The 26,702-nt window shown below is 40.3% G+C and overlaps 1 protein-coding gene across 1 annotated transcript in view; it reads left to right on the top strand.

The window, feature by feature from the left end:
- Positions 1 to 26,702, top strand: part of CHAT (choline O-acetyltransferase) — a 31,576-nt gene that overhangs the window by 2,300 nt on the left and 2,574 nt on the right. The window contains exons 2-12 of the mRNA XM_030951422.1: positions 4,049 to 4,240; positions 6,125 to 6,243; positions 7,666 to 7,719; positions 9,252 to 9,432; positions 10,440 to 10,617; positions 15,000 to 15,169; positions 17,442 to 17,542; positions 17,737 to 17,865; positions 19,088 to 19,210; positions 20,665 to 20,806; positions 23,921 to 23,983. Coding sequence (XP_030807282.1) covers positions 4,049 to 4,240; positions 6,125 to 6,243; positions 7,666 to 7,719; positions 9,252 to 9,432; positions 10,440 to 10,617; positions 15,000 to 15,169; positions 17,442 to 17,542; positions 17,737 to 17,865; positions 19,088 to 19,210; positions 20,665 to 20,806; positions 23,921 to 23,983 — 1,452 coding nt within the window. The remainder of the gene's footprint in view (positions 1 to 4,048; positions 4,241 to 6,124; positions 6,244 to 7,665; positions 7,720 to 9,251; positions 9,433 to 10,439; positions 10,618 to 14,999; positions 15,170 to 17,441; positions 17,543 to 17,736; positions 17,866 to 19,087; positions 19,211 to 20,664; positions 20,807 to 23,920; positions 23,984 to 26,702) is intronic.

Here is a 26,702-nt window from a genome sequence, read left to right as displayed (position 1 = left end):
ATAGGTCCAAATTTGGCAAGTCAGAATGATTTGAGTATAGATTTGATGTAGAAAACACTTGGTTTTATTGGTATATTTCTCTACTAGTTAAGTCTAGGACTTGGTCAGGGTCCAGGCTTTAACTGGAAGAGTCTCTTTAATATATTTGAAAAATCTCTTAGTAATAGTAGTTAGAAAAATAATATGTCTTATAAATAGCTATACAACAATATGTGAAGGTTTGTAAAACAGCTGGCTTTGTCATTTTTTCTTTAGCTAAATAGTAGTAAAACAAAGACCATTAAACAGATCACAACTAATAGCAGTTATAATATGAAATTTTTTACTCATTCTTCAGTACTACTTAAAAAAATAAAATAGCAAAAGTTGTTCTTATTTCTATAATAAAATAGTTGTATCTCATAATTTAAATTAGCAAATGTTGACAAAATTCATTAAGGCTTTATGTTATTCACTCATATAGTAAAGGAATTATATCATAAATGAAACAGGTATACTTCAAAAAAATTTAAAATCAACTTCACAAAAAATTAACTTCAGTAAAATATAACAAAAATATACTTAAACGAAGTTAAAGTTAACATCACTGAGACTAAACAAAAATTAATCTTAACAAGAATTAACGTATTTAAACTCTATTATTATAAAAAAGTTACTGAAAATTTGTCATTTACCTTGATGTTTAACTGTTATATGACATCTGTTCTGAAAAATTTATAATAAAATGACCTCATTGAAACTATGGAGTAAAAAGCAAGCAGTTAATAAAGCTGACAGTGGAGTTTTATATACTAGTTCTAATTGAGTCTCAAATAACTACTACAAATAAAGTTCAAAGTTTGTCTTGAATGTGATCTAAAGAATCTTGAATTTACAACTTACCTAATTACTCTCAGTGAACTATGCAGTTTTGCTGTGTTATTAATATGTAGGAAGACACCACTTTTACACAAACTCCTTTGAAATTTTCTAGTAACAATCCTGTTAAAAATCACAAATCACAAGTTACTAAAATTAGAAGGTAAATGTTAACATAGTTGGGATAGTATGCAGCATCAGTTGGTATTTTGATGTGCTATAACTTCAGCCTGCTCTGCAGGTTAGACCATGCTGGCTGGTGCCAGGCTGGGGGGCACATCCCCTGCAGCAGCTTTTAAAGATTGCTTGTGTGATGGATTTAAGTTTGGCTTAATAAAGGTAATGGGATACAAACGTTGAGGGCTAAAACAATAAAAATTTAGTTATATAATACTAAATAGCTTTACTGAAAAGTTAACAAGAAAATACATTGTTAAAAAGGCAAGTAACTGGAAATATAACTGGTTTGACTAAGGCAAGGTGTCCCTCAGGGCTTTAGGTCTGTATCAAGAGTCACCTTTGATAGCTGGTCTGCTCCTTCCAATGGTTCAAAGTGTCTGGGGCACTTCAGCCAGGGACCATTGCAGAGGGTGTCGAGGCTTCCAATGACTCCTGTACAAAATCTGAATGCATAAAAATTCTCCACTGTGTCAACACATCCCTCCCCCAAAAAACTGGGGGACAGACAGCACAAAAGGTTTAACTGTGGCAATCTGCCCATCAGGCCCTGCAACGTGCACCAAGTGTTGTCTTTGCAAGCTTTGACTATTCCCACCCACGCCCAAGAGCACTCGAGGTACAGACAGCAATGGCCAATCACTGGACCATTGCCTCTTTGACATAAGTCACATCTGCTCCAGTACCAAGGAGTCCTGTTAAAATTATGTCCCTGCCTTTCAAAGTCACTTTGCATTGGCATGTGGGACACTGAGATGTGATATGTTGTGTCAAAAAAATCTGCAGGACGCCTGTGGAACCAAACCCCCCCGTCCCTGCTGGTTCAGCTATCAGGGTGCAGGTAGGGGCGCTGCCAGAAAAAGTACTAGTTGGGCTATATGGCTTCTGGCCAGGACCACACAGGGCAGCTGGGGGGTCCAAGCCATGACCTTAATTTCCCCAAGCAAGTCAGAGTCAATAGCCCCAGGGAGAACAAACAACCCTGTTGTCCAGGTGGATGATCTGCCTATGATCAAAGCCTCCATATGCCGTTCCAGTGGTCCAAAAACTCCTGTGGGAAGCAAATGAACAGATGAATCGAGTAATGTTACTGTGGTATCATTTGATATGTCCAGTCCTGTGCTGCCTGGGATGGCTGCACGCAAGTCAGTGACTGTTGTCCAGTGGGCAGGGCTGTTGGAAGTTGGCAGCTGCTCCTGGTTGCTGTGTCAGCTGTGGGGTTTGTGGTTTTGTGCAGCACTGCTCTGCACTCCAAGATGAGTTTCCCTGTAAAGGCTGGCCATTCTGGTGAAACTTAGAGTGGCACAGTGGGGGCCTTACCAACAGCGAGGACATATCCCTGGGGCTTTGGGTTTCTGTGCTTTTTGGCAGTCTCTTTTAATGTGTCCAGACTTCCCACAGCCAAAACAAACCAGCTGTTTTCCAGGGGTTAATTTCAGGACAGCAAAATCATCCGCTATGCCTTGCTCCATGACTTCATAGGTGATTGCCGTGGTGTGTTGTGCTGTTCCCAGTGGTTGCATGCTTGTATCATTTGGAGTAAAGTGGGCTCAGGTTCAGGAAGCAAAGATTTCAAAAGGTGACTACAATCCTCATTGGCATTTTCTATGGCCAATTTGAGTATAACTTCTCTTGCTTGATAACTTCTCTTGCTTCTCTTGCTCCAGTTTTGTTTTAATCCGTCTACAAACTGCATATAGGGCTCTTGTGGACCCTGTTTGATATTTATGAAGGACTGTTTAGGGTTTTTTTGCATCAGGAACCTTAATGCCAAATGAGCTGCATTTGTGATACCCTCTAGGGCTTCTCTTGGTGAGGCAGCTTGGCCCAAATGCGGTTCTCTCACCATCATGATCAGTCCCAGGGGCTTGCCAGTTGCAGCCAGATGGGCTGTTCCTTCTCCTCACACAGAGCACCAATTGTCAGCAATGGAGAGAGATGGGGAGACTGAGAGCTGGTCAGAATCCAAACTGATTGTGGACTACATATGCTTATTTACTACTCTAGGATGGCTAATAATTTTTTACTACAATGATTGGCTTAATCATCACATAAACAGACATATATTTTACAACATCTCTTACTTGCAGAAGTCTTGATGTACTTTTCTTTTTCAGTAGGTCTTGATTCAGTTAGTCTTCAGTTAGTCAGTCTTGATTCAGTTAGTCTTCAGTTAGTCTTGATTTAATCCTCAAAGTTCTGTTTGTTCTTGCCAAGGCGTCCTGATGATCAAATTTCTTATGCTAACCAGGTCCAAAGTCTTGTGTGTCCCAATAATTGCTCTGGCTTTTAAATTACTAATTACACTTCACTTAGTTAATTCTAAATTTAAAAACAAAGGAAACTTAATTGCATGGACAGCATGGAACTCTTTTCTTCCCAGATACTATTGCTCCAAACAGGGTAAGGATAATGGAAGTATAAATGGAAACATTTTATCAAGCCTTCCAAGGGCGTTCCAGACTGACTGACAGCAGAGGTTTGGCAGGGTAAAGTAGAAGCTTATTGAGGACTGTACATAACCAGTACTAATAAACAGGTAGAGCTGCATGTTTTCTACTTCTATCACTGTGCCACTGAACCATTCAGATTACCAACCAGAAAAGTATTAACCATGGTTTTGCTAACCAAAAGCTAATCACAACTTTTTTACTAATGAAAATATATTAAGATATTATTTTATTATTTTGTAATATATTTGCAGGTTTCCTAGAGCTTAGCTCAGGGTATTTGCTTGCATCATGCCTCTTCATCCTAGGATTTCTAGAATTTTTACCAAGGAATAGTGTCCTTGATAATTTTCCACTAGTCCACTGCTCTATCCATTTGAAAGCCTACCAACAGTACATTTGTAGTAATCAGGCCTCTCAACTGCTAAAACAGAAGAAATTCATTTTAAAAGGGATATAACCTATTAATCAGCAAAAAAAGTAAAAAAAATAAGAAAACAAAAGAGGACAGATTGGAAACAAGTAGAATTACTCACCAATATATATTTCTTTTTAATGACTAGGAAGTGCCAAAACTTCCAGTTCCACCACTGCAGCAGACCTTACACATGTACCTACAGTGCATGAAACACTTGGTGCCAGAGGGGCAATTTAAAAAGACCAAGGCCATTGTGGAGAAATTTGGAATTGCAGGAGGCCTGGGGGAATCCTTGCAGAAAATGCTTGAGGAAAGAAGTGAAAAGACAGTAAACTGGGTAAGCAAATGCAGTAGAAAAAATAATCTCTGTGTTTGATGACGCATATTTACAAGTTCTTTCTGATGTTCTCTATGCAATCATTGTTTTCTTTCAGCAGGTCAATGCAAACAAGCGTCATCCTGACAAAGGAATATTTCAGATGTAATAGGCTAGATTTTTTAAATTATGTCAAAATCTATGTGACAGCCATCTACACAAAGTTCTGATCCACTCTGATTATTCTGGAATGGAATACTTCATTATAGGAATTAGTTTTTTAAAACTGAACTATTATTTGCCATTCATTGTCACACTATACCAATGTAGTTACTTTGCCAAATATGCACATGCATGTATATTTATGTACATCTATCACACAGACCAAGCTGAGACCTTTGCCTTTACAAAAGTTCAGCTTTCTGCTTCCCAAGGTAGGCAAAGTAGTAAGCCACAGCTAAAGTGGATTTTACCGTTCCACAAAGTCGCAGTTCATCCTGCCCTTATTAACCATGTTAGAATATGGCAGTTGAAAATTAGAGTTTTATTGAAGTCCTTCCTTTCCAACAAGGAAAATAATTCTATGGATTCAGTGAAACCCTTCAGGCTTGTTACTGATGTCAGTGAATTGTGGCTCTCCCTTTTGTGTGACACACCAAAAACTCAATCGAATTGCTGCTACAGTCAGGGAGAAAAGGCTACAGTGCTGTCAGTGCTTTCATTTTAAAAGCAGTGCTTAATTTGTGAACTAAATGCTGCCCAATATTATTTTCATATTGTGATCACAGAACTTCATGGTGGCTAAACTAACCAGCATTTAAAAAGTGTTCCTGATAAGAAATAATATTCCTGAAGACAACTGCTCATTTGAACACTTATAGCATGAAAATTACAGAGGAAGGATGTGTAAGCATTTTCTGAAATTGTGACAGTTTTAAATACTGGCTATTAAAATAAATACTTGATTCTTAAGGTAAATTAGAAATGGTTTTATATGGAATTTAACTTGCCAGGAGTATACCTCTAGCATGTTCCCCCAAAGACTCCAGAGACTGTGGGGGAAGCATCTGTTCTAACAGCAATGAAATACCTTGGAGGAAAACTTTTTCAACTGATGCATGCATTTGTAATTATTTTTGCATAATTTTGTTTTTGTTTATAGTTACCTTATGCAAAGCCTGCCCTCTTAGAAAGGCCATTTGATCTTTTTTGAAAGCCTCAATTTTCCAAATAATGATTCTTCAATCTCTGCTGAGACATGAAGGAATGCAGTTACTGTTCATCCGTGTTTTCAATAAAAATGGTTAGAAATTTAATGTGTGTCTGTCTGGGTCAAGAATCAGCAATCTGCATTTGTGTCAGTGGACACAAAGGGAATTCTCCAGGGGCCCTATCCATGCGCCACTCTCTGCAGGACTGAACCATTAGGCTTGGGAAATTTTTCTTCTGCTCTGTCTTGCTACAGGACAATATCTGATGGCTAGCAATGGAGCACCTGGCATTATTCACAAATACTTGAACCCCCTGAGAAAAGGCATCACTGGTAAAACCCTGGCCTTCTCTTAAACATATTCTAATTGCTATGCAAGAGTTAACCTGTTGTATTCAAATATTTTCTGGTTGTAGAGAGAAGCAAACAACAAAATACCCAAAGCACCACAATCTGGAGCTTGTGTAGTTTTTAATGGAACACACTGTAAATTGCCATTGATTGAGAAATAGGATTATGGAATTGCGGCTGACTTCTGCTGAGCTGAGGTCACAGAGCCCAGACTGAAAATGCTCAGCAGCTCCATTAATCAGAGCCCATGGCTGACACCAGGAGCACCAGGCAGCGTCCCCTCACCCCAGACTGCTTTTCTGTGTGCTGTGGCAGCTTTAAGACGTGGTGTCCCCTTCCCTCAGGTGTTTCACTACTGGCTGGATGACATGTACCTCAACAACCGCCTGGCTCTTCCAGTCAATTCCAGCCCTGCAATTATCTTTGCTCGTCAGCATTTCAAGGACATAAATGACCAGCTGAGGTAATGTATTACGACTTTGCAGCTTTTGCTAAATGAAAGGATATTTTAAATGTACGGCTTTTGCAAAAAGACAACTTTCATTAAAAAATAAGGGCTGTAGGCATTAAAGTGATTTCCTATGAGGCCGGCTGACTGAGGGCAGTGTTTCTGGAGTAACTCATACTGATATTCAGAAAGAATGATGTCATTACTATTACATTCATTGCATGAAAAAAATGCCAAGGGATTTATATTTTAAGGAATATTTACAAAGCTTTTTACTGTACGTGATTCAAGTAAACCACTTTGTGATGAAAAAAAAAATACTAATTTCTGACACACAGTTTCAAAGGAAATAATCTTTAATATGGCTTCACTATGACTTGTAGCCACCCTGCAAACTGAAAAGGCCACGCTGGCATTAAATTGTCCCTCTCACATGCACAAAAGGGCACCAGAAACACAGGGAATCTAAGAATAAGAATTCAGAAATCATTCTTCCCCAAGAACACTGCTTCCTTCAGGCCCATCAGTCCCAGCTCTGAACTGATCTTTCTACTTTGAGCTGTTGTAGGCAATTACTATCATTTCAAAAATGAGAAGGTAAGCACGTATCCAAGCACAGAATATACCTCTCCAGACACTCTTAAACAGGATTCCATTCTTCAGCCTTTGCCAAAACATTCTTCCTTTTAAAACAGAAAAAATCTACCTTCATATAGTGCAATTTTCCTCTTTGCTTTTAGTACTCTCTAGCTGCTCATTACTGAAATAATTAACTGCATATGAATTTATGCTATTATAAAACAGCCAGAACCTTGAAACAAATATGCATTGTTTTAACATTTTGCATAGACAGCTAATGCCTCTTTTTACTTTACTTTAAACATAACTAAAAATGCTTTCATTCATTACTTACTAAATTTATTGTGCACACAGCTTTCAAAAAAACTCCACTTTGCATTTTCTAATGCACATGCTTTAACAAGGAAATATTTTTCTCAGAACCTCCCATTCTGACACAGTGCAAACGGACAATGTCAGGAAAAAATACACCTGTCCACAGCTCTGCAAAAAGAATATCTGCTTAGGACAGGAAGTACTCTAACTCTGGACAGGTTATGCGTATTGATATTGAAACCCATGTGAGGATTCTGTTGAATATTCAGTCTCTGCTCCCATTCTCTAAATAAACACTTTCAGGCTTCCTCCTGTGGTAGTCTGTTTAACCATTTGAAGGGACTGCCTCTAGGATTTCATATTTCTCTTGACATGAATTAATTTAGGTTTTGAGTGGGGGCAGGGAGCTCTTCTTGCCAAGCCAGAAGACTTTCTCTCCTTATGCCGTGTCATCAATCATTCAGGCTATCTTCTGTCTCCCAGAAACAGCCCAGTGTTGCCAAATGACAAAAGACTGATGTCACTTCTCTCTGCTACTTGCAGGTTTGCTGCCAATCTCATTTCAGGAGTGCAAGACTACAAAGCTTTACTGGACACGTAAGTGGCTTGGAAGGAGAGCTTGAGTATCCAAGGCTTCTGATTCGAGGCTGCTCTCAGTACAAAGCTGGGCTGTATTGCACCTCTCCCCATGGGGAAGGGCTGGGGCTCCAGCATGCTTCAGGACAAGTGCTTCAGCAATATTTTTTGCCCTTTCTGCTGTATTCCTGCAGTGTAACAGATTGAAGAAAGATCCTTTTTGATGGCTGGCAGTCATCACTCTGGCAGGCACCGTGCAGCCCAAAAGGGCACAGACAATTTGCCTAACAGAATTACTGAGAACACAAGAGGAAGCTTGTGCTCCCCATACCCAAAGGGCAGCAGCACTGTGGTTACACAGCCTGCAGACCCCTCCTGGCACTCTCCACTTACAACAACACTGTCCCACCTCCCTCCCCCCAGAGAAATACCACATCCCAGCAGGGGAGGGAAGTCGCACCATAGAAAGGCTGGCTCAGTAGCTAGTAAAAATAAGCTACTTATGACTTTGTTACTTTCTGAATAAAAACACAGGGAAAATACATGATTCTTCAAATCATGTATGTATTATGCACCTGTACAAGGAAATAAGTGATACAGAGAATTTGAGAGTTGGGAACTAAAGCAAATATCCCTGGTTTAGAACTGCAACAGTTCTAATGGCATGGTTAACCAAGATAAACTAGCATAAAATATTACCCCTCATAAGCTGTATGAGAGTAAACTTCCTTGCCTGCTTCTTTACCCCTCCCCCTGTCTGACAAGTTGGAAGCTTAATCCTCTTCTGCAGAAGGAAAATCTCTGCACTGTAAGATTTTCTTCCTCCTGTGGTCTCTGCAGCCTCTCCTGACCAGCAGCACCATTATTTCCTGCTGCAGTGTCAGTGGGGTATTTTACAATCTATAATCATAATTGCAACTGTGATAATTCTTCTTTTTTTCCCTTGGCCACTAAAGAAGTTTTAAAGAGATGCTGGTTTCACCTACCTTCCAATCAAAAAAAAATAATAGGTTTTCAGCACATAGTACTCCATGGGTCTAAGTGAAAATTAGCAGAGAAGTGAGGACCTGTGGAAAACAGAAATTCTGACTGTATTGCCCAAGTCATTCCTGTTTGTCAAGGAAGGCCCTCTCACACACACTAACCAGTCAGCACAGTACATGACTGCTGTGATTTGCAGGGAATTTCATCAGTGCCTTTCTTTGAGGTGCTGCTCTTTCCCAGCTGTTCTGCTGACTTCCATCCTGCCAGGTTTCTGGGGTCCCAGCTAGTCAGGCTTCCCATGCACATTGCAAAGCTGCTTGTGACCTGCCATTTCCATTTCCACTAGATGATAATGCAATTGCTTAATGAATATGCATGAAGCTGCCAGGAATGATGTACTTAACTTTGGTATGGGAATTCATCTATTTCCCTTATACTGTAATCTCATTTTATTATTCAATTTGTGTTATACCTGATCTAATTGTAACAGAACAAAGGACAGATAAGATTTTTTTCCTTTCTGTCTCTCCCCTCTTTTCCTCTGGCTTTGTTTTTCTCTTTCTCTGCAGCCATGCTATACCTACTGACTTTTCTCGTGGACAGCTGTCTGGCCATCCTCTCTGCATGAAGCAATACTATGGACTCTTTTCTTCCTATCGTCTTCCAGGACTTACCAAAGATACCCTCGTGGCCCAGAAAAGCAATGTAATGCCAGAACCAGAGCACATCATTGTTGCTTGTAACAATCAGGTAAATTCGTTTCCTTTTTTCATACCTTTCTATATTTTTTAATTTGCTTAAATTCACTCCAGAAGAGCCAAATCTAATCTCTGTTCAGAAATGCAATTAGTGTGCTATGTATGAGCTCACTTCTTACCAAGCATTTGCAGTTGATATTTCTAAAAGATGCTTCTGCAGCATTTTTGTCCTTGGACCACATAATGTTCCAAGTACAGTGATGCAGAAAGGAGGAATGTGGCAGAATTTATTTGCTTTCTCTTTCAAACAAAAGTGTTTAATAAACAGTGATGAAACCACAGAGAAAAAAGAATTCTATTAGAGTGCATTTGCTGGAAATGCTCTTCTCATGACAGTCAAGTATTGGCACAGTCAAGTTCATGGCAACTATACCACCATCACACCTATGCATGGCACAGACACCATGTAGGGGCCCTAAGCTATGCCTGAAGAAGTTTACACAGGTGCAGGCAGACATACTGGAGTGTTAGAGTGAATCTGCCCCAACCAGTAATTACCAGGGAGCAGCAGAGTCTGTTCCCTGGGCTCAGCACTTATAGCACAGCTTGACTGTTTGCAGTACTGGAGCCATGCCTGCAGGTGCTCTTGGAATGAGGAAGTAACTTCCAGTGAAGTGCTTTCTGCTTTTCCAGGAAGCATGGGAAATTTTCTAGATTCGCTAGGTTATGTTTAAACAAATAATACCATGAAAATTACTTACATACTGTCTGATTTTATCTCTCCAAGGTTTTTAAAGCTTATTCAAATAGTGTGTATTTTATTTGAGTCCAACACACAATATAAGTCCCCTATGGCCCTTACATTGGTGTCAAAACACAGGAGAGCTGAGCCCTGGGCCATTCATTCCCCAGTGGTTTTGTGTTGCATTGCATGTAGGCCTGGCTCTCCAGGCAGGACTTCAGCATCTCAGCATCTACCCAGGTGACAGCAAAATGTTGGACCACAAAGGGTTCAACCCACCTGTGACTGATCTTCTGACTTCTGTAATTTTTTTGCAGTTTTTTGTTTTGGATGTTGTCATTAATTTCCGTCGTCTCAGTGAGGGAGATCTTTTCACTCAGTTACAAAAGATAGCAAAAATGGCAGAGAATGAAGAGGAAATGCTGCCTCCAATTGGCCTGCTGACAACGGACGGAAGAACAGAGTGGGCAGAGGCCAGGATGACCCTTATGAAAGGTTAGCTGCAGCAACCCCAGCTTTCTCTTCATCATCTTCCTCCTCACCATCACTGCCTTTCTTTGCTGAGAGCAAACATCACAGCAAACACAGGACAATGTGCAACCCCACTGCTGAATTTTTGCAGCAGTAGGAAACTCTATAAGATGTGTGTTGCCAGGGGAGCAGCAGAAATAGCTTGACCCCTTTGGCTGTGTATGTTTAAGTGTTATGTCATGTAATAACTCTCACTCCATTCTTTGTTTTTCATTGCATAAATTACATTACGTCAGATTTTGTGATTTGTCTCTTTCTTTATGTCCATTTTGTACCAATAGGAATTATGTATCCTCTTAGCTTTTGGCAACTATTTGATATTATTGATCTTATCCAACAAAAGCAGCTGCAAGTTAAACACCTATTGAATCTAGTTGTGTACTCTCTCTAATCAATGGAGAAGGTACCAGGGCTGATTCAACCAATTCTTAACTATCTAGGAAAGATGGCACCAGTTATTATCTGGGGACTTGCTCTCTCTCTCCTTTCCAACAGGCAGCATTTAGCTGTCTCAGATTCTGGACTTGAATGTCAAACTTCGAAACAGATGAAAAAGGGTGGGGTTAGTGACCGCTATCACATCACATCACATCACACCTTATGTATTTTATCCTGAGGCTAAGTGAAAAAAACGCCCTCTTTTTACCATTTTACATGTAGTAAGTATTTACTTCTTAATCCGGAAGGAAACATTAACTCATCTCTTTATCTTCAGTTCAGCAATGCCACAGAAAATATTGCTGTTTTACTAATGCCCTGGAATATACAAGAGTTGCCAATAGTCTCAAAATAAATTTATCATCCTAAGGAAGGTTCCCCTTTTCTTATTCAAGTTTATCTGTGATTATAAAACTTAGTACAGATACACACAGAGTGAGTCCTGGCCATTATTTCAGCAATATTATATAGCATTAGTCTCATCTTTAAGCTACCTCTTCCCAACATTTCTTTTTAAAGGAGACAAAAAAATAAACTTATTTTAATGAAAATTGAGGTGAACACTTAATCATTTATTTCCATGCCATACTAAGTATAACAGCCAGTGCCTTGAAACTTCCAGCAAAAATATCTTTGTTAACCTATATCATCCAAAAGAAAAACAAAAAGAAAAATCAACAAAAACTAGCAAAACCTTCTCCATAGTGTTTTTAGATTGCCTGGCATTTCCCAAAACATTAGTTTTAATCAGAAGGCAAACAACTCAGTTATGCAGCTGAAGAAAATCGGATTCTGCATTAGTAACCCTCATAGCACCATGATGTGAGCCTTCTCTAATCTAAGCAGGAATCCCATCCCAGACCATTCATGTTAGCACAGCCCTTCTATATAGATGAATGCATTGCTGTTATACATGGATATATGATCATTAACAGCCTTTTCCTTTCTTATCTGTGATGGTGAAGTGTTCCTGCAACAATAAATAAGAGAACTTGGGAAGCAGTGTGGGTGAAAGGGTCACTCCACAGCTGGTCTGTGCTGGGCAGGGCAGGAGAGAATGCTTTGGGACAGAAAACCTGTGCAGTGCTTTGCAGAGGCTATGAAGGAGTTATATCCATGGGCCTGCACAGACCTGCAAGTAGAGCACAGGTCTTCTATGTGAGAAAATGTCCAAGATATTGTAATAAACCCAGCCATCACTGATTTATAAACACACTCAGCATTGTAACTGCCTTCAGGCTGAGGAACTAGCTTGCTCTTCCTAAGTACCAGAAGTGAATTCTGTATGAAGTGACTGGCTACAGTCCCATGCATACTGCAATTTGAATTTGATTCAAAATTGCCTTCTCATATTTTTCTTTCTAAGACTAAATTTTAAAAAATCCAACTAACCAACAGCTGGCTGGCCAATTCAATGCAACTGTGCATTAGAAAGGAAGAAAAGTCTTGCAGGCTTTAGGCTTGGTCATACTCTCTTTTGTTTTATCTCTTCCTGCAGATATTTTCAATCCCAAGACATAGTTCATGAGTTCTCATGCAATTTATTGCCTGCTTCACATGATAATTTTTCAGTGTTTGATCAGCCCTCTGGATATGTCTGTTTCCTTCTGTAAAGGCATCTTTCCTCTGCTTCTCTGTTTCTGGCACAGCTTAATTTTATTCACTCTAATACCTAGACTCCAGATACTCTGAAGCCATATGTCAGTCTAAGGGCTTCATATCTGTCAAAGATGTGTGGTAGCAGCCACAATGAAATATATAGAAAATACCTATCAAACAGTGGAAAGCAGAATGCTGAGCAAGCTGTGAGCAGTTTGTAAATCACTATCCAGGCTGTTTTTCCTCAAAGATGCCTGTCTGCAAGCACCAGAAGCTGATGTATACCAGGCAAGTTCCATTCACAAGGATCTTTTCAGCATTTGTACTGAAGCACCCAGACCATCAATGAAAAAAATACCACAATTACAGTCAGCCCTGCAAGCATGAGACACTAGAAAAGCTTTAGAGCCAAGTGGACAGGGATGTGTCTTCTCTCTTCTAAAGCTTCTGAATGCTTCTGAAGACACTCCCAAGGGATGCTGGTGTTCACGTTTTGCAGGGCAGCAACCTCTCTGCACGCCCCATCAAACACAATCTCCTGGCTCAAGCCTTTGTAGGAGCTGGCAGGTGCTCCAGCTGCTTTCCCTAGGACTCTTCTGTTGGCAAGGGGACACACCATACTCTGCACTCCACCAGGTCCCCAGGGAGCCTGCAAGAAGTCAGACTGACCATCTCTGTCCCTTGGGCCCCAGCTGCTAATGCTGCCTTGCAGGAGCCACCAAACAGCAATGGGCAGTACCTTACCATAGCTTGCACAAGGCCACAGCTCCCTCTCTTCCTTCTCAGTCACTGCTATTACTTGCCTCTCCATCTCTTGACACATTTTTAATTTCTTGCATATTTGGTTTCTTCTTCAGCATCTGAAGAATGAACCTGGATGGTAACAAGTGTCTGGGTTTTTTCTAGCTCTTGACTAACCTATGTTACTCCTTCTGGAAAGGTGCATTATTTCTTACGATGAAAAATGCTGCTCTTCCAGGCAATCAGCCACTTTACAGACTTGCAAACCTTGAAAACATGCACATATTGAAATGGCCCCATATTTCAAATGCAAATTGTTTAATTTTAAATATTTTCCATTCTTTCAGCTAAAATAGTTTTCTGAATTGAGCATGTATTTGTTGAACTTAGCCTAGACTTGAAAGAAGTTTTGATCAATCTGAATTGATATCTTTTGTTGAGAACATCCTGAAACAAGTTTACATTTACACTAAAATCTAGCAAAACCAGAAGATGAAAGCTGATCTGTTAAGAGCAAAACGAATTTTGTGTTGATGCTTGAAAGCCCTTTTTCCTTTGATCTTATTAACAACCATATAACAGCAATTAATGATTTTATATGTTTTTAAATGAAACAAGTTCTTGTTATAGGTTGCACACTTCTATCTTTTCAATGAGGAACTGTAAGAAGTGGTCACAATTAAATATTTCCTATGCTTCAAACTGGTCCTCAGATGCAAACAAACCCTGAGCCTTTGTAATATTTCTGAGTTAGACAAAGAAACTGAGAAACACATAAATATACCATAAATAAGGAGGAAAGCACTGAGGACAAGGTAAAAATACCCCCAGCAGTCCAACCATATAAGAGTGTCAGGATAGGGAAAAGAAACAGGAAGAGTTCCAGAAAAGCCCATTTTATTCAGCAGTACAGTAGTGACAGAAGAGTACTGTAACATGGCAACCCATGGTTTTGGCAAAACCAAATTCAAAAACTAAACCTCAAAACCTCATCCACAGATGTTTCCTCACATGATGTAGGCAATATAAGCTAATAATCAGAGACAGGGCAGACAAGAGGGTTTTAATACAATAAGACAAAACCAACATAGACCCTGCTGTTGCTTGTTCTGAAAAGGGTTTTCATAGGGAACAAAACAAAAACACTCTCAGCTCTGCTGTTCCAGAGCAGAATACTGCAGCAATAGCGTGAGCTCTGAAATTTTCTATTTTCCACCTGTCCTCTGTAACTGTTATTTATAAAATAAGTAAGCAATGCTGGCTTTAAGAGTAAAATAGATCTATTTTGTAATATAATTATTTCAAGGAAATGAGAGGCAGAAAAAGAAAGTGGTTGTTATTGAATCATGTGAGAGATACACAGAGTTACAAAAGTTAACGCAGGAATTAATGCCTTGGTATAATGTTCCCTTGCACTGAGATGATCTGCTGCTGAGAGAAGCTCTGCAGACACCAGCTCATTGCAGAGTCAGGTTCAGATCTTCAGTGCTCTCCAAAGCAGAGGGTTCCCCAGTCAGTGTTGTACTCAGAGGTAAGAGGATGTGAACATTTCACTCTTCTATCCCCAGACTCCACCAACCGCGACTCTCTAGATATGATTGAACGGTGCATATGCCTGGTGTGCCTGGACAGCCCCAGTGGGGCGGAACTCAACAACACAAACATGGCACTTCACATGCTGCATGGAGGGGGCTACCATAAAAACGGGGCCAATCGCTGGTATGACAAACCTATGCAGGTAAAAACCTTACAGCACTGTGACATTGCTTGCACATTGCCTGATGGTGGCGACCACTTAGAGTCAGGTGGGAGAAAGAGGGCAAGGTGGTGCCAGCATCTGCCTGGGCAAGTTTGGTGTGAGCAAGGCTGTCCCTTGCAAAGCGGGGGAAGCAGGGACACTTTCACCTTTTCCAAAGCTGCCCTTTGCTCTTGAGATAACACAGATACTCAGATGCATGAGTAGGTAGACATTGGATATAAAAAAACAATACATTTTTCTACACTGAGTCAAATGGAATGAAAATGCTGGCCTAGTATCCCAGAATGAAAAAAAAAAAAAGCACAATATTTTTCTGTTTCCCCTTCTTACGCATTTTCCTGACATCCTAGAAATGCTACTGCTAATAATTTGGCATGTGTTTAGATCCTCACTTAACAGACTGTTTACTCATTTAATGGCATCCTTGTTGAGACTTTAAGTATTGACTTCTCCAGCCTTTTTCCCCATCAGATTTTGATCATCATATTTTAAAGTGACGCACTGTTATTTCCACACTTTGCAACAGACCCAGAGAGAAGCAATGTATTAATCTCCCAACTGTCAACAATGTTGACACCTTATGAAAAATTGAAAAAACCCTGACTGATACATTGCTTGCATAATGCCTTTTGCTCTTGCTGTGTCTAAGAACAGCCACATGAAAAGAGAAACCCCTAAAATAATTGCCACAACTGAGAGATGGGACTTTGAAGGAAGGATGCGAGAAGTCAAGGCAGAAAGAAGTTGAAGGTGCTTTATTGTTTTCACAGATCAGTTTATATATTTTTGTAGCCCCAAGCAGTTACCTCCTTAAGCAACAATTTCCCACTTGTTACACAATCAGCCTACTGTATGTGTTACTTGGCAGCCTTACAAAACCACATAGCTTCAAAAAACTTGATAGCTGTATATGCCGTACTTCTCTAGTTTTTCTTTTCATATCTATGATTGCTTATCCCACAATCTGTACCTGACCAAGGCCAGAATATCTTGATCCATAAGCTCAACTGAGCTCTCTGTTCTGTGTCCCATCTGTTCTCCCACTTGCACCAACTCACCCAAGAGCAAATACATTTCAGTACTCATTCCTGATTAATGCCACTGCAAATGACATTATTAGCAGACTCTTTTGAAGAACAAACCACTTGTCTTTAGAAAAGTTAGAGACCTGTTATTTGCAGGGTCGAGTACTGAGATATTTCAAGCAGATGAGAATAAACAACATTTTCTTTTTGTCTACTATCATAAGGCAGCAGAAAGCAAATAAAATTGCATAGAGCGTGAGAGAGCTTAATCTGTCCTGGTGTATTCAGGCCAAAGTAATTCAAAGGTGAAGAGAAATTCTTAAGGAAATAAGATCCCATTTCCTTTTATGCAAACACAGATTATGTAGGAGAAGATATTCTACTGTGAGAATGGCTTTTCTCTCCATATTCTTCCTCACCTCTGCAGTAATGGTTCAGAAAATGTCCAGGTGAGCTTTTTGCATCATATCCACTTCTCTGAAAACCTCATGGAAAGCAGGGAGGCAGGATGTGATACAAATGTGCAAGTGAGGGAAGTCCAGCCAAATGCACTTCAAAACACATGGGGGGAAAAGCCCAGGAAAAGGACAGGAAAGCTGCAGTATTGGCCTAGACATCTGCTTCTGTATGAGATGCAGAAGTTACAAATTGCATGGGTGTATCACAGAACTAGAAATTGTCATCAGCAGTGCCATGTGTACACAATGAAATTAAGAATGAAGATAAATAAGAGGGAAATGAAATGAAGAAAGCATCTAAATATAAAATATTCAAAATAAGTTATGAGAAAGCTATCAAATAAGGATGAGCTTTGTAATAAAATGGGATCCTAAGGATTTCCCAGACACAGATGTTTTATTGTCCTCAAAAGTGGAAGGAGAACCCTGGCCTGTCTTTGCATTGATGGGTTTTATGCACCATAAAGCAGATGCTAAATAAAAGTTTCAGATTCCATTGGGAATTGATAACATTTGCATTCTCACAGGATTCAGTTCCAAAGAGCAGCATGTAAGGAATTCAGTGCAACACCTTTCACAGGACAAGCAAGTCTCCTGCAGTAAATCTGTAAGTTACCCACTGATCTGTAGGGCAAGGAAGTTCCTAATATGAGCAATAAGAAAACCACAGGGTTTCTTAGCACCTTTGTCAGGTTTTCATCATGGATAAGTTACCCAGAACACGATTTATTCCCTGTGTATGTTGCATCTATCCTTCTCCTTGTTTAGTTTGTGGTAGGAAGAGATGGGCTCTGTGGGACCGTGTGTGAACATTCCCCTTTCGATGGCATCGTCATGGTGCAGTGTGCTGAATACCTGCTCAGGCACATGTGAGTTCCCTTCTGTACATTTTACACCCACTCCAGCCCCTGGGAAGCCTCCGCCAGTGGCAAATTTCCCCTGGTCACAGGGGCACTAAGACACATAAAACAGATGAAAAGCAGTAATTCACCTGCTAAAAGAGCAGTGTTTAATAAATGGATTATTCCTGTGACCTTAATGACTTCCGTCTCACATACAACAGAAAAGAAAATTCCAAGAAATTAGTCCGAGCTGATTCAGTGAGCGAGCTTCCTGCTCCACGGAGACTGAGATGGAAGTGTTCCCCTGATATTCAGACACATTTGGCATCAGCAGCAGAAAAACTCCAAAGGTAGGACAGATGCCTCATCTTTCTCAGCCATGACTGCATGCTGGGAACTACCCAGCACATTGCATGGGCTTCCTCCGTGGGGGCCTCCTGCCTTCCTGCTCCTCCTCTTCTTACCAAGCTGCACATACCTAGCATCTCTGGGCAGGATAGGACCCTTATGGGCTGGAGCTACTTGTCTGTATTCAGGAATTGCATTACCATTGTTTTACTGCCATGTAAATATTAGGGACTCTCAAAACCACTGGAAAAACAGCTTGCCTGTATTTGCACAGGATGCAAACAATACAGGTCCACTGGTTTTTTGTGTTTTATGGGTTTGAGCTGACTCAATCTGAAGCCAGGGCAATAGGGGTACATATAGAGGACAGTAGAATACAACTGGTTTGAATAAACAATTTGAATTTAGGAACGTAATTTGTTTACATTCGTATTACTCCTACAAAGTCTAGTTTTTTTGACTCTGTTTCCAGGCTGTCAAAGATTTGCATGATCTTTGGGGGTGCGGGCAGCAAGAAGAATTTTTTCTCAACATTCAGGCCTGTGATGTCTTTTTAGAGAATTAACACATTGTCTGCATCATCAGCTGTAAGCATGTCCAGTGTGGTTGCATTAGACCTCAAAGTGTCTAGAAAGATACATATGAGTGAGAACATTCAGGATGCAGAATAACTCCTTTGTGTTTTTAAATAAAGGTAGTAGTCCTCTAAATTGAATCTTGCAAGGAGCTTAGGGCCTTCATCAGGTGCTAAACGCACCCAATTCTCACACCAGTAAATCTCTCAGAAATTTGGGAAGAACAAAGGAGACCCTTGCTTAGGCTTCAGGGGTGGAAACACTAAGGTTGAGAGGAGGTTGCTGGATTTTTGGTTTGTTTTTTTTTGTTTGTTTGCTTTTAAAAAAAGATATCCTACTCAAATGAACAGACTTTAGTGCTACAGTTATGGCTGCAGATAACAAGCCTGGTGTAGAATCTGTATGAATAAAATTTACTGACTAGGAACAAGTTACCAAAGGCCAGGACTGTCTGCAGAGCAGGAGACCCCTCACCTCTAAGAGGGAACTTTGGGTTTTATTTGCAAACAGAAATGAGACAGAATATGGTTTAGTGGTGAACAAGGTAGGGTAGGTTAAAGGCTGGAATTGATGATCTAAGAGTTCTTTTCCAACTTTAACAATTCTATGAGATTTTTACATCTACCCCTGGCTTTTGCTTGTTTCCCAGGGCCGTGGAAAATCTGGATTTTATAGCCTACAAGTTTGAGCACTATGGAAAGGAATTCATTAAGAAGCAGAAGTTTAGCCCAGATGCCTACATTCAAGTAGCACTTCAGCTGGCATTCTACAGGTAAGGTTAGTTCAATTCATAGGAACAACGTACACAAGGTAGTGGGGTTTTGTACAGAGGGTCCATTTTTTCCTCAACATTCAACCAAATGCCTCCTGCATGAAAATGAGTGATCTTGCCTAATGACTGTAGGGTAGACAGGATAGAAACTGACACCTGGTTCTGGGAGAGAGTACTCCTTTTCTTCACTCCCTTTCCCTCTTGCTCTGCCTTCCTATCCCTGTGTCCCACACACGCCATTCCCAGCCAGTACCCTCCTGACAGCTGTCCCTGTGCTTGGCACTGAGAAGGTGAGGGAATATGGCAGGGATGTCTGGAGCAGCAGCAGCTGGGGAGCCCAGCTCCCTGGGGCAGAAACACCACTGCCTTGACTTGTGGGTAGCTTGGGAGGAATCATGGCAGTAACCACACATGCATCTCTGGCACAGGCTGAAAAGCATCCCCTGCAGCACAGCACATAGAGGGTAGGAACTCTAGTTCCTACACAGAACAGTAACTACTGCTGTTCCCTTCTTCACAAGCATCCCAAGATTTGATAAGATCCCCTAATCCCCACGGTCTTATCAAAGTTAAAAGCTTCTTTCTACATTGCCAGAACTCCAGGGTAGAGATAGGTTGCATGGTTTCCTGCAGAACAGCCTATTACACAAATAATTCTATATCATGTCAAATTAAATCCCAGAGTGATCTTTACCTGGTCAAGACCAGAAATGCTTAACACATTTCATGTACTCCTTTAACATCTATTGAACATCCATTTTGCATATGCCATTAATAAAACTGCAACAATGACCTAGCCCAAGATTTTAATCTGGATCCCAGCCATTATATAAATCCCATGTTTCCATAAAAACCTTTGGGAACAGTTGCATTCTGAGACCACCTGCTTCAACTGAAAGACACAGTCTGTCTCCTGAAGCAAGGAGTAGTGTCTGTATACCTGGACCCAAATTAAGTAACAATATTCATAATCTGTTCAAATTGCTCTGAGGGTTTTATTCCAGCTCACAAAAAACACCCTATTCCCCTTTTGGTTTTCTTCTTTTCATTCACACACTCGGTGCATTTTCTCTTGTTTTAAATAAAACGTATTTCAAGCCCATAAGTAAATGATTAATTACACAATTATTTTATGATGCAGTACAAATAAAACATTCCTTGAGATCTTTCAGTAAATTTTTGTTTCACTAGCCTTGTTTTTACACAACAAGTCATTTTTTACTGGCAATGCATAACTAAAACATATACAGCTGTATGCAGCTCTTCATATTAGAGACAAGTGAGCATCCATCTTTTTAAAGTTTCTTACAGCGTTCTATCAACATTAAGATGAATACTGTGCAAGAAATAAAAGTGTGGCTGTAACTATAAAATGTACCAAGCCTATATTTCTCTTAGTCTTTATGACTCTTTGAAAATAACCATTCTTTGTTTTTCTTCCTTCACCCTCTCAGGTGCCACAGGAGGCTTGTCCCAACCTATGAAAGCGCTTCCCTGCGCCGCTTTGACGAGGGCCGGGTTGAGAATATCAGGTCTGCTACCTTGGAAGCATTGGCTTTTGTCAAAGCAATGGCAGGTGACAAGGCAGCCGTGTCGGTATGTTGGGCTGGCTCCCTCTGTCCTCTTTGCCAAAACATCAAGGAAATAATGCATTTGTGGCCCCCAGTCTCTCACTTTTTAACTCTTAACTGAGAACATAAAGGCGTAGGGCAGGGTAGCAAGCATTACAGGATTTTGCTTTTTGTACAGACCAACCATTAAGCTAAATATAAAAATTCCCTTTCTTTTATTTAAGCATCCAAAAGATTCAGAGGTACCTAAACATGATGTTATAAGAAACATAATATCTAAATTTAAATTTAGTACTTTCTTATGAATGTTCTATCATAAGATCCAAATTCAGTTCCCTGGAGACATCTAGGCTGAGCATGCAAAGTTCAGGATCATTAAACTGCCACACCAGGGGAATTCCTGGCAGGTCCCCTGCAGTGGTTAGGTCTGCTGCAGCCTGCAATATGTGATGTAATTCCCATGCTTTCATTTCTGGATATGTGGATATGTTCTGGCTGATCTTTTTTGTTTTAAAGGGATGTTTCTACCAAAGACTAAGTCCTATAGAATCATCAAGGGAGCTAAACCTTGATGATGAAAAGCTTCACCAAGCTAATCAAACAACTCTCCAAACTGTCCTGATACCATACTGCAAAAATAAAAATTAAAATTGCCTTTCTTTGAGCCACCACCATCTGTTTGCCAGAAGCATGAGCACTGTACAGAGTAGATGGGGATGCAAAGAGGTGCAGCTGGGAGCAGAGCTGCACAAACAGCCCTGTGCACTGTCCTGCCCACCATCCCTGGAGAGCCTCCCTCAATGTCTCTGCACCACTTCCACCCACTGCACTGCGCTGCTGTACAGGGAATTTCCAGGTGGCTGTTTAGATGCAAAATGCTGCCACAATACAGTTTATTTTTCACAGTAAGCCCATTCCACTGGCAACAGCCCACATGGTTGTTCTTCAGAATTTAGCATAACATTGCTAGAATCATTGCTGGGCTATAGATTAGGTGTAAATTAATGAAAAATTATAAAGCAAGATCTAATGTCCCAGAGGATTATGAAAATTTGCCCAGGTAAGTCCTCTCTTCATTCACAGCTTCTTCAATTTCCTTAACGTTATTATTCCCAGAACTTAGCTCCTGATGGACAAAGTTCAAGTAAGTTCCATGGTAAAATAACTCAAAAAACCTGCAGTAACTCCCACTGTTGGGTGGGTAATTCATGGCAGACTATGACCATACTATTGCACATAATAGTGACTACCACACAGTAGGCAAGAAGAGGCTGTTTTTATTTGCTATCAGTGTCCTGTCTGACAAGATGGTTCTCAATCACATTTCATCAGAAGTTCCTGTTTTCTGTGCACTTTCCTGTCCCCACCTGGGTACTCAGCATAGTCCCAGCCCACACTGTGGCACACTGACTGTGCTGCTGGAAGAAGCCAGCATGCTCTTACCATGTTGTTTCAATAGATCTTTCTAGCTCCTTGGAACTATCTCTTCCTTCCTGCCTTCTTCCAACACTTACTGACTCCTGCCACTCTCCCAATGAGCTTTGGCATTTGTCAGCTTTTTCCCACCCAGATCATGCTCCCTCTTCCCAGCCCCCTAAACTGTCCTGTTTTACATGAGCAAGCTGCAGAATAGCATGTGTGTCTAGATGAAGCTCAGTCTCAGCCCCCATATCTTTCTACTGCATGCCTTGGCCATACAGAATAGGGGGGATGATGGTTTCATTTCCCCTGGAAAACCTGTAATCATAATGCAAACCAGCCCAGTGATAGTTTTCCTGGCCTCTTCTCCACTGAGAGGTACAAAGGACACTTATACTAGTCAGGGATTACTCTTTCCAACAGACATTCATAAATCTTTGTTTTGATGTGAACATCTTCATCTTTCCACGCAAAACTACATATATATTAGTATCACAGAAGCATTAGAAAATTAATTTAATACAACCCTATTCCAAGGAGATTTCTTTAGACCTACACACTGCTCTGAATGTGAAGGGGTTAATTCTTTTTTCTGGACAAAGAGATGCACAACCTGGTGTAAGTAGCCTTGAACTCCCCAAAATATTGTTTGTTAATAGCCACTAATTCAAATCCAATTAAAAAACATTTTTTTCTTCTGATACAAACAAAAAATTATCCTCAAACTATAGCTTGAACAGTCACTAAAGATTGATTGAGCCAGATTGATTCTTCAGCAGGAGAAATATTTCATGCATTTGACACTCGCTGTAAAAGCAGCAGCTACTGACACTAGGGATTGCTTGAATAGCTGTAAATTAATCAGATTTAAAGACTGCATTTGGTAATTTAATCTGTACAAGGGAACTAAGGCCTAGCTCTAGCCTTGTAAAAAATATCACACTTTGGATTTTGAAGGTCCCTGCTGGTGACCTTGACTTGCTTCTAAAATGAATTCTTTGTTCAAAAGATCATTCATCGTCCGTAGGAGCTGAAGGTCCCCTGTTTATCTGGAGACCCACTCATTTCTGGCTGTTTCAGGGTCTCCCAAAGTTGCAGTGTTGGACTTGATGTACAGCAAGGCAACACTTCTTAAGATCCTTCCCTTAATATAAAAGGCTGCCTTTTGACAGGAGTTAAAATTTAGTAGCTTGTTATCTGAAATGTGAGGCATCTGCAGATGCAGCCTTGGAAAGTTCTAGATGCTCTTTCACACATGGGAGTAATTTTTTGACTGGCTAGTAAAATATCAGTAATGGCTTTCATTAATATCACTGTCATTGTCTAGATAAACCATTCTGGAGAAGGTACACTGCCTGTGTGTTTTGAAAATACTGAATTACACTAGGCAATTAGTTTCCCTACTTCAAACACAGTGATTCTATTGGTAATAACCTACATCCCCAAAATCCATGGAAGAAACACACAAAAGGAACTGCAAACCTTTTCTTGACATCAAACAATGCACCACCATGAAACCTGTTCTCCCCTTGCACAATCAGGTGCTGGTGCTGATCAGGGCATTGATTTCTGTGGCTTTTCATTTATCAAAGTACTTATACCTGAGCCAAGAGCAAAGGACTTTTGGGGTGCTTGCTATTTGGCTCTTGGTTAATTGATGGAAGATGCTACTTCTTTTAGAGTTGATTCAATAATACATATATTCTGATTGCCCCAACAGGATTCTGAGAAGATGCAGAAATTTAAGGATGCAATTGCAGCTCAGACTAATTACTCTGTTCTGGTGAGTAAAAAACTGCCTGTCTGAATAAGAACTAGTCAGCTTTTTCAAGAAAAGTACAAAGACAGTCATTAGCTATTTAAACACTAGAAAAATTTAGGCATCTCCTAAAGTAATCTTAGGAGATAGAAAGTATCTGCTATGTCGCACTCAGGAACATTTCTAATGGTCCAAACAGAGATATTCAACTAACCTCAACTTAAAAAAAACTAAGCCTAATACTAACCATCTCTGCATTTTCTTATATTTCTCTTCACTAGATGATAGAGGTCCCTATCTGGAACCTGATCCTCAGATGGACTTGTATTCTGGTATTCCAAACTGCCATTTCTAATAAAAATCATTAACAATGAGGGAGTGATTATATTAAGTTTTCTTTTTAAAGACCTGAATGCAGTGTCTAATAAAAGGGAGAGATGCCCTTGAGTGAAGAAATCAGTTTAATATCAAATACAACTCATTTTCTGTTGATTAAAAATGAGACAATTCAATCTGGGTAATGCTCTACATCCCACTGTGCCAAGACAAAGCACAGACTTGTTCTACAAACAACTTAGTCATTCCACTAATGAAATTAATAAATATTAATAACCAGCTATGATAAGTGAATTTGTTGCCCATAGTTTTGGCTCAGACCATTGCCTATAAACCCATATTTTTGATTACTCTTTGAATGTTCATAATATTCAAGAGATCATTCACCTTCAGAGGTGATTTTAAAGGTATATTCTGAGCCCTGAAGAGGAAAAGTGTTGTTTTCAGGCAGGACTGTGAAACAGAAGAAGCAGGGAAGAAAAACAGTTCTGGGTTTCAAGCCTTGTGCTGAGAACCCACATCTCAGAAGCTGAGACTTCACGTGTTCTGTAAAGTGGAGCCAAGTCTTACTTCAAGGCAGCTGCCTCCCCTGAACCATCTTAGGGTAACCTCATAATGAGCACAACACACTGAAGGTCTACTGGGTCACAACCAATGGAATTTCTGTGCAACAGCTCTCAAAAAAAACAAACAAAAAACAAACAAACCAAACCCAAAAACAAAAAAAGAGAGAGGAAAAAAAGAAAGACATGCATTAATTCTCCCCTCCAAGTTATTTCAAATCCAGAAACTGTTAAAAATTCAGCCTCCAGTGTAGCTCATGGGAAATATTAAAACTTCCATTGGAAAAATAATTTATCTTTAAATTTAAAAAGCTCTCCAGGTATTTCTACTTACTAAGCTCCCCCTTCTTTCTCAGAATAGCAGAATGTAATCTTTAGGGCTTTAAACTCTGAGTAAGACTTAGATGGTCTGACCAAATTGTGCATAACTGACTGAAATGTAATAGCTCCTAAGAAAACAAAAAAAAAATCTACTTCATAAAACAAAAAGCAATTTAATGATTTTATTTCCCTTGTTAAGGCTTACTAGTAGCATTGCTATGTTAAAAGTGGAGCTCTAAAATTCAATTTAGCCCAGTTTTTCCCTGTGCGTTGACTCACAGTTTATTTCGTTAGCCTGTCTCAGCCTCTCTTCAGACATGACATTGATCTATGTTGCAAAAATGTCATTGCTAACAGCCTTATAAATCTTGTGTGATAGCAAAATATTTCCTTTGATTATCAAGTCAGTTTCCCTGTATGGGAAAAAAACCATAAGCATAGCACAGATGTATGCTAGCTTTTTGCAAGCATCCTTCCTCTGTCTGGGCTGATGAACAAATAGCTCCTTTACCAAAGGGTGCTTTGATATTAATAAGCTAAACCAAGCTATGCACCCCCAACCGCCTGTTTCAGGCACTTAGCAGTGGTTAAAATTATTCTTCTCATAAAAAGAACAAACTTGCTCTTTGCTCTTATTTTCTTTTCATTCTTAAGAGGCAAACCAAGCTCGTGCTCTTTTTTAAATCCTGCTTTCTCTCAGGCTGTTTGTTCCCCTTGTTACAAGGGTCCTGTGCCACAGGGATGTCAGCTCTGCCCTCAGGGCAGTACAATGTCCCTAGTTCGGCATGCCCTTCCTACATGACCTCAGCCTGGGCCTCAGAAGAGCTGCAGCTCAGTCCACAAAATCAGTACTTTTACCAGCAAGAACAAACCTGGACTGAAGGATTTTGAACACTTATTTATCTGAGGCAATTCCTGCCTGGTTGGGCCAAATTTTGGGTTGTTTTTCTAAAGAAACAAAGCTCTGTAACTATCCTGTCTGCCAAGCCCCCAGTGCTGAATTTTTATGCCATTAGCCATCTTCAATCACATTTACTGTAGGGCAAAGCTCTGAAAGCTAATAAATGCCTTAAGTCTAGAGCATGTGGTAGCTGGACAGAGCAGAGACCTGCATAGGCAGCTGATGGCAGGGACTCACTGCAGGCTCAGCAGCAGCTCCTGTGAGCTGCCACCACTGCTTCTAACAGTCCCTGAGTCCAGTTTTCCCAAGCAGTGGGGTTTGCTCATAGATCTGTGATAGGTCACTGGCAAATCTATCTGTTGTTCTGTTCAGCCTGTTGCAGACACCTATGAGATCCTTGGATCTACATTCCATGGAATGCTTTACCTGCCAGAGGGAGATGCAGGCAGCAAGGTGATGGAAGACTTGTTCCAATTTGGAGGTGTTTTGGAGCCCTCCACCTTGAAACATAATCCAAATGATGCACAGAAAATTCCAAAACATGCTTAGAAATTTCTGCTGTCCCATATGCTCCCCTCAGCATCTTTAGAAGCCCAGCCCATGATGTTCAGCTCTGAGAGAC

The sequence above is a fragment of the Camarhynchus parvulus genome, chromosome 6, assembly GCF_901933205.1.
Source record: "Camarhynchus parvulus chromosome 6, STF_HiC, whole genome shotgun sequence".
In the NCBI taxonomy this organism is placed as follows: Eukaryota; Metazoa; Chordata; class Aves; order Passeriformes; family Thraupidae; genus Camarhynchus; species Camarhynchus parvulus.
The sequence above is the reverse complement of the archived record's forward strand: the minus strand, read 5'-3'. Positions and strand labels throughout refer to the sequence as shown.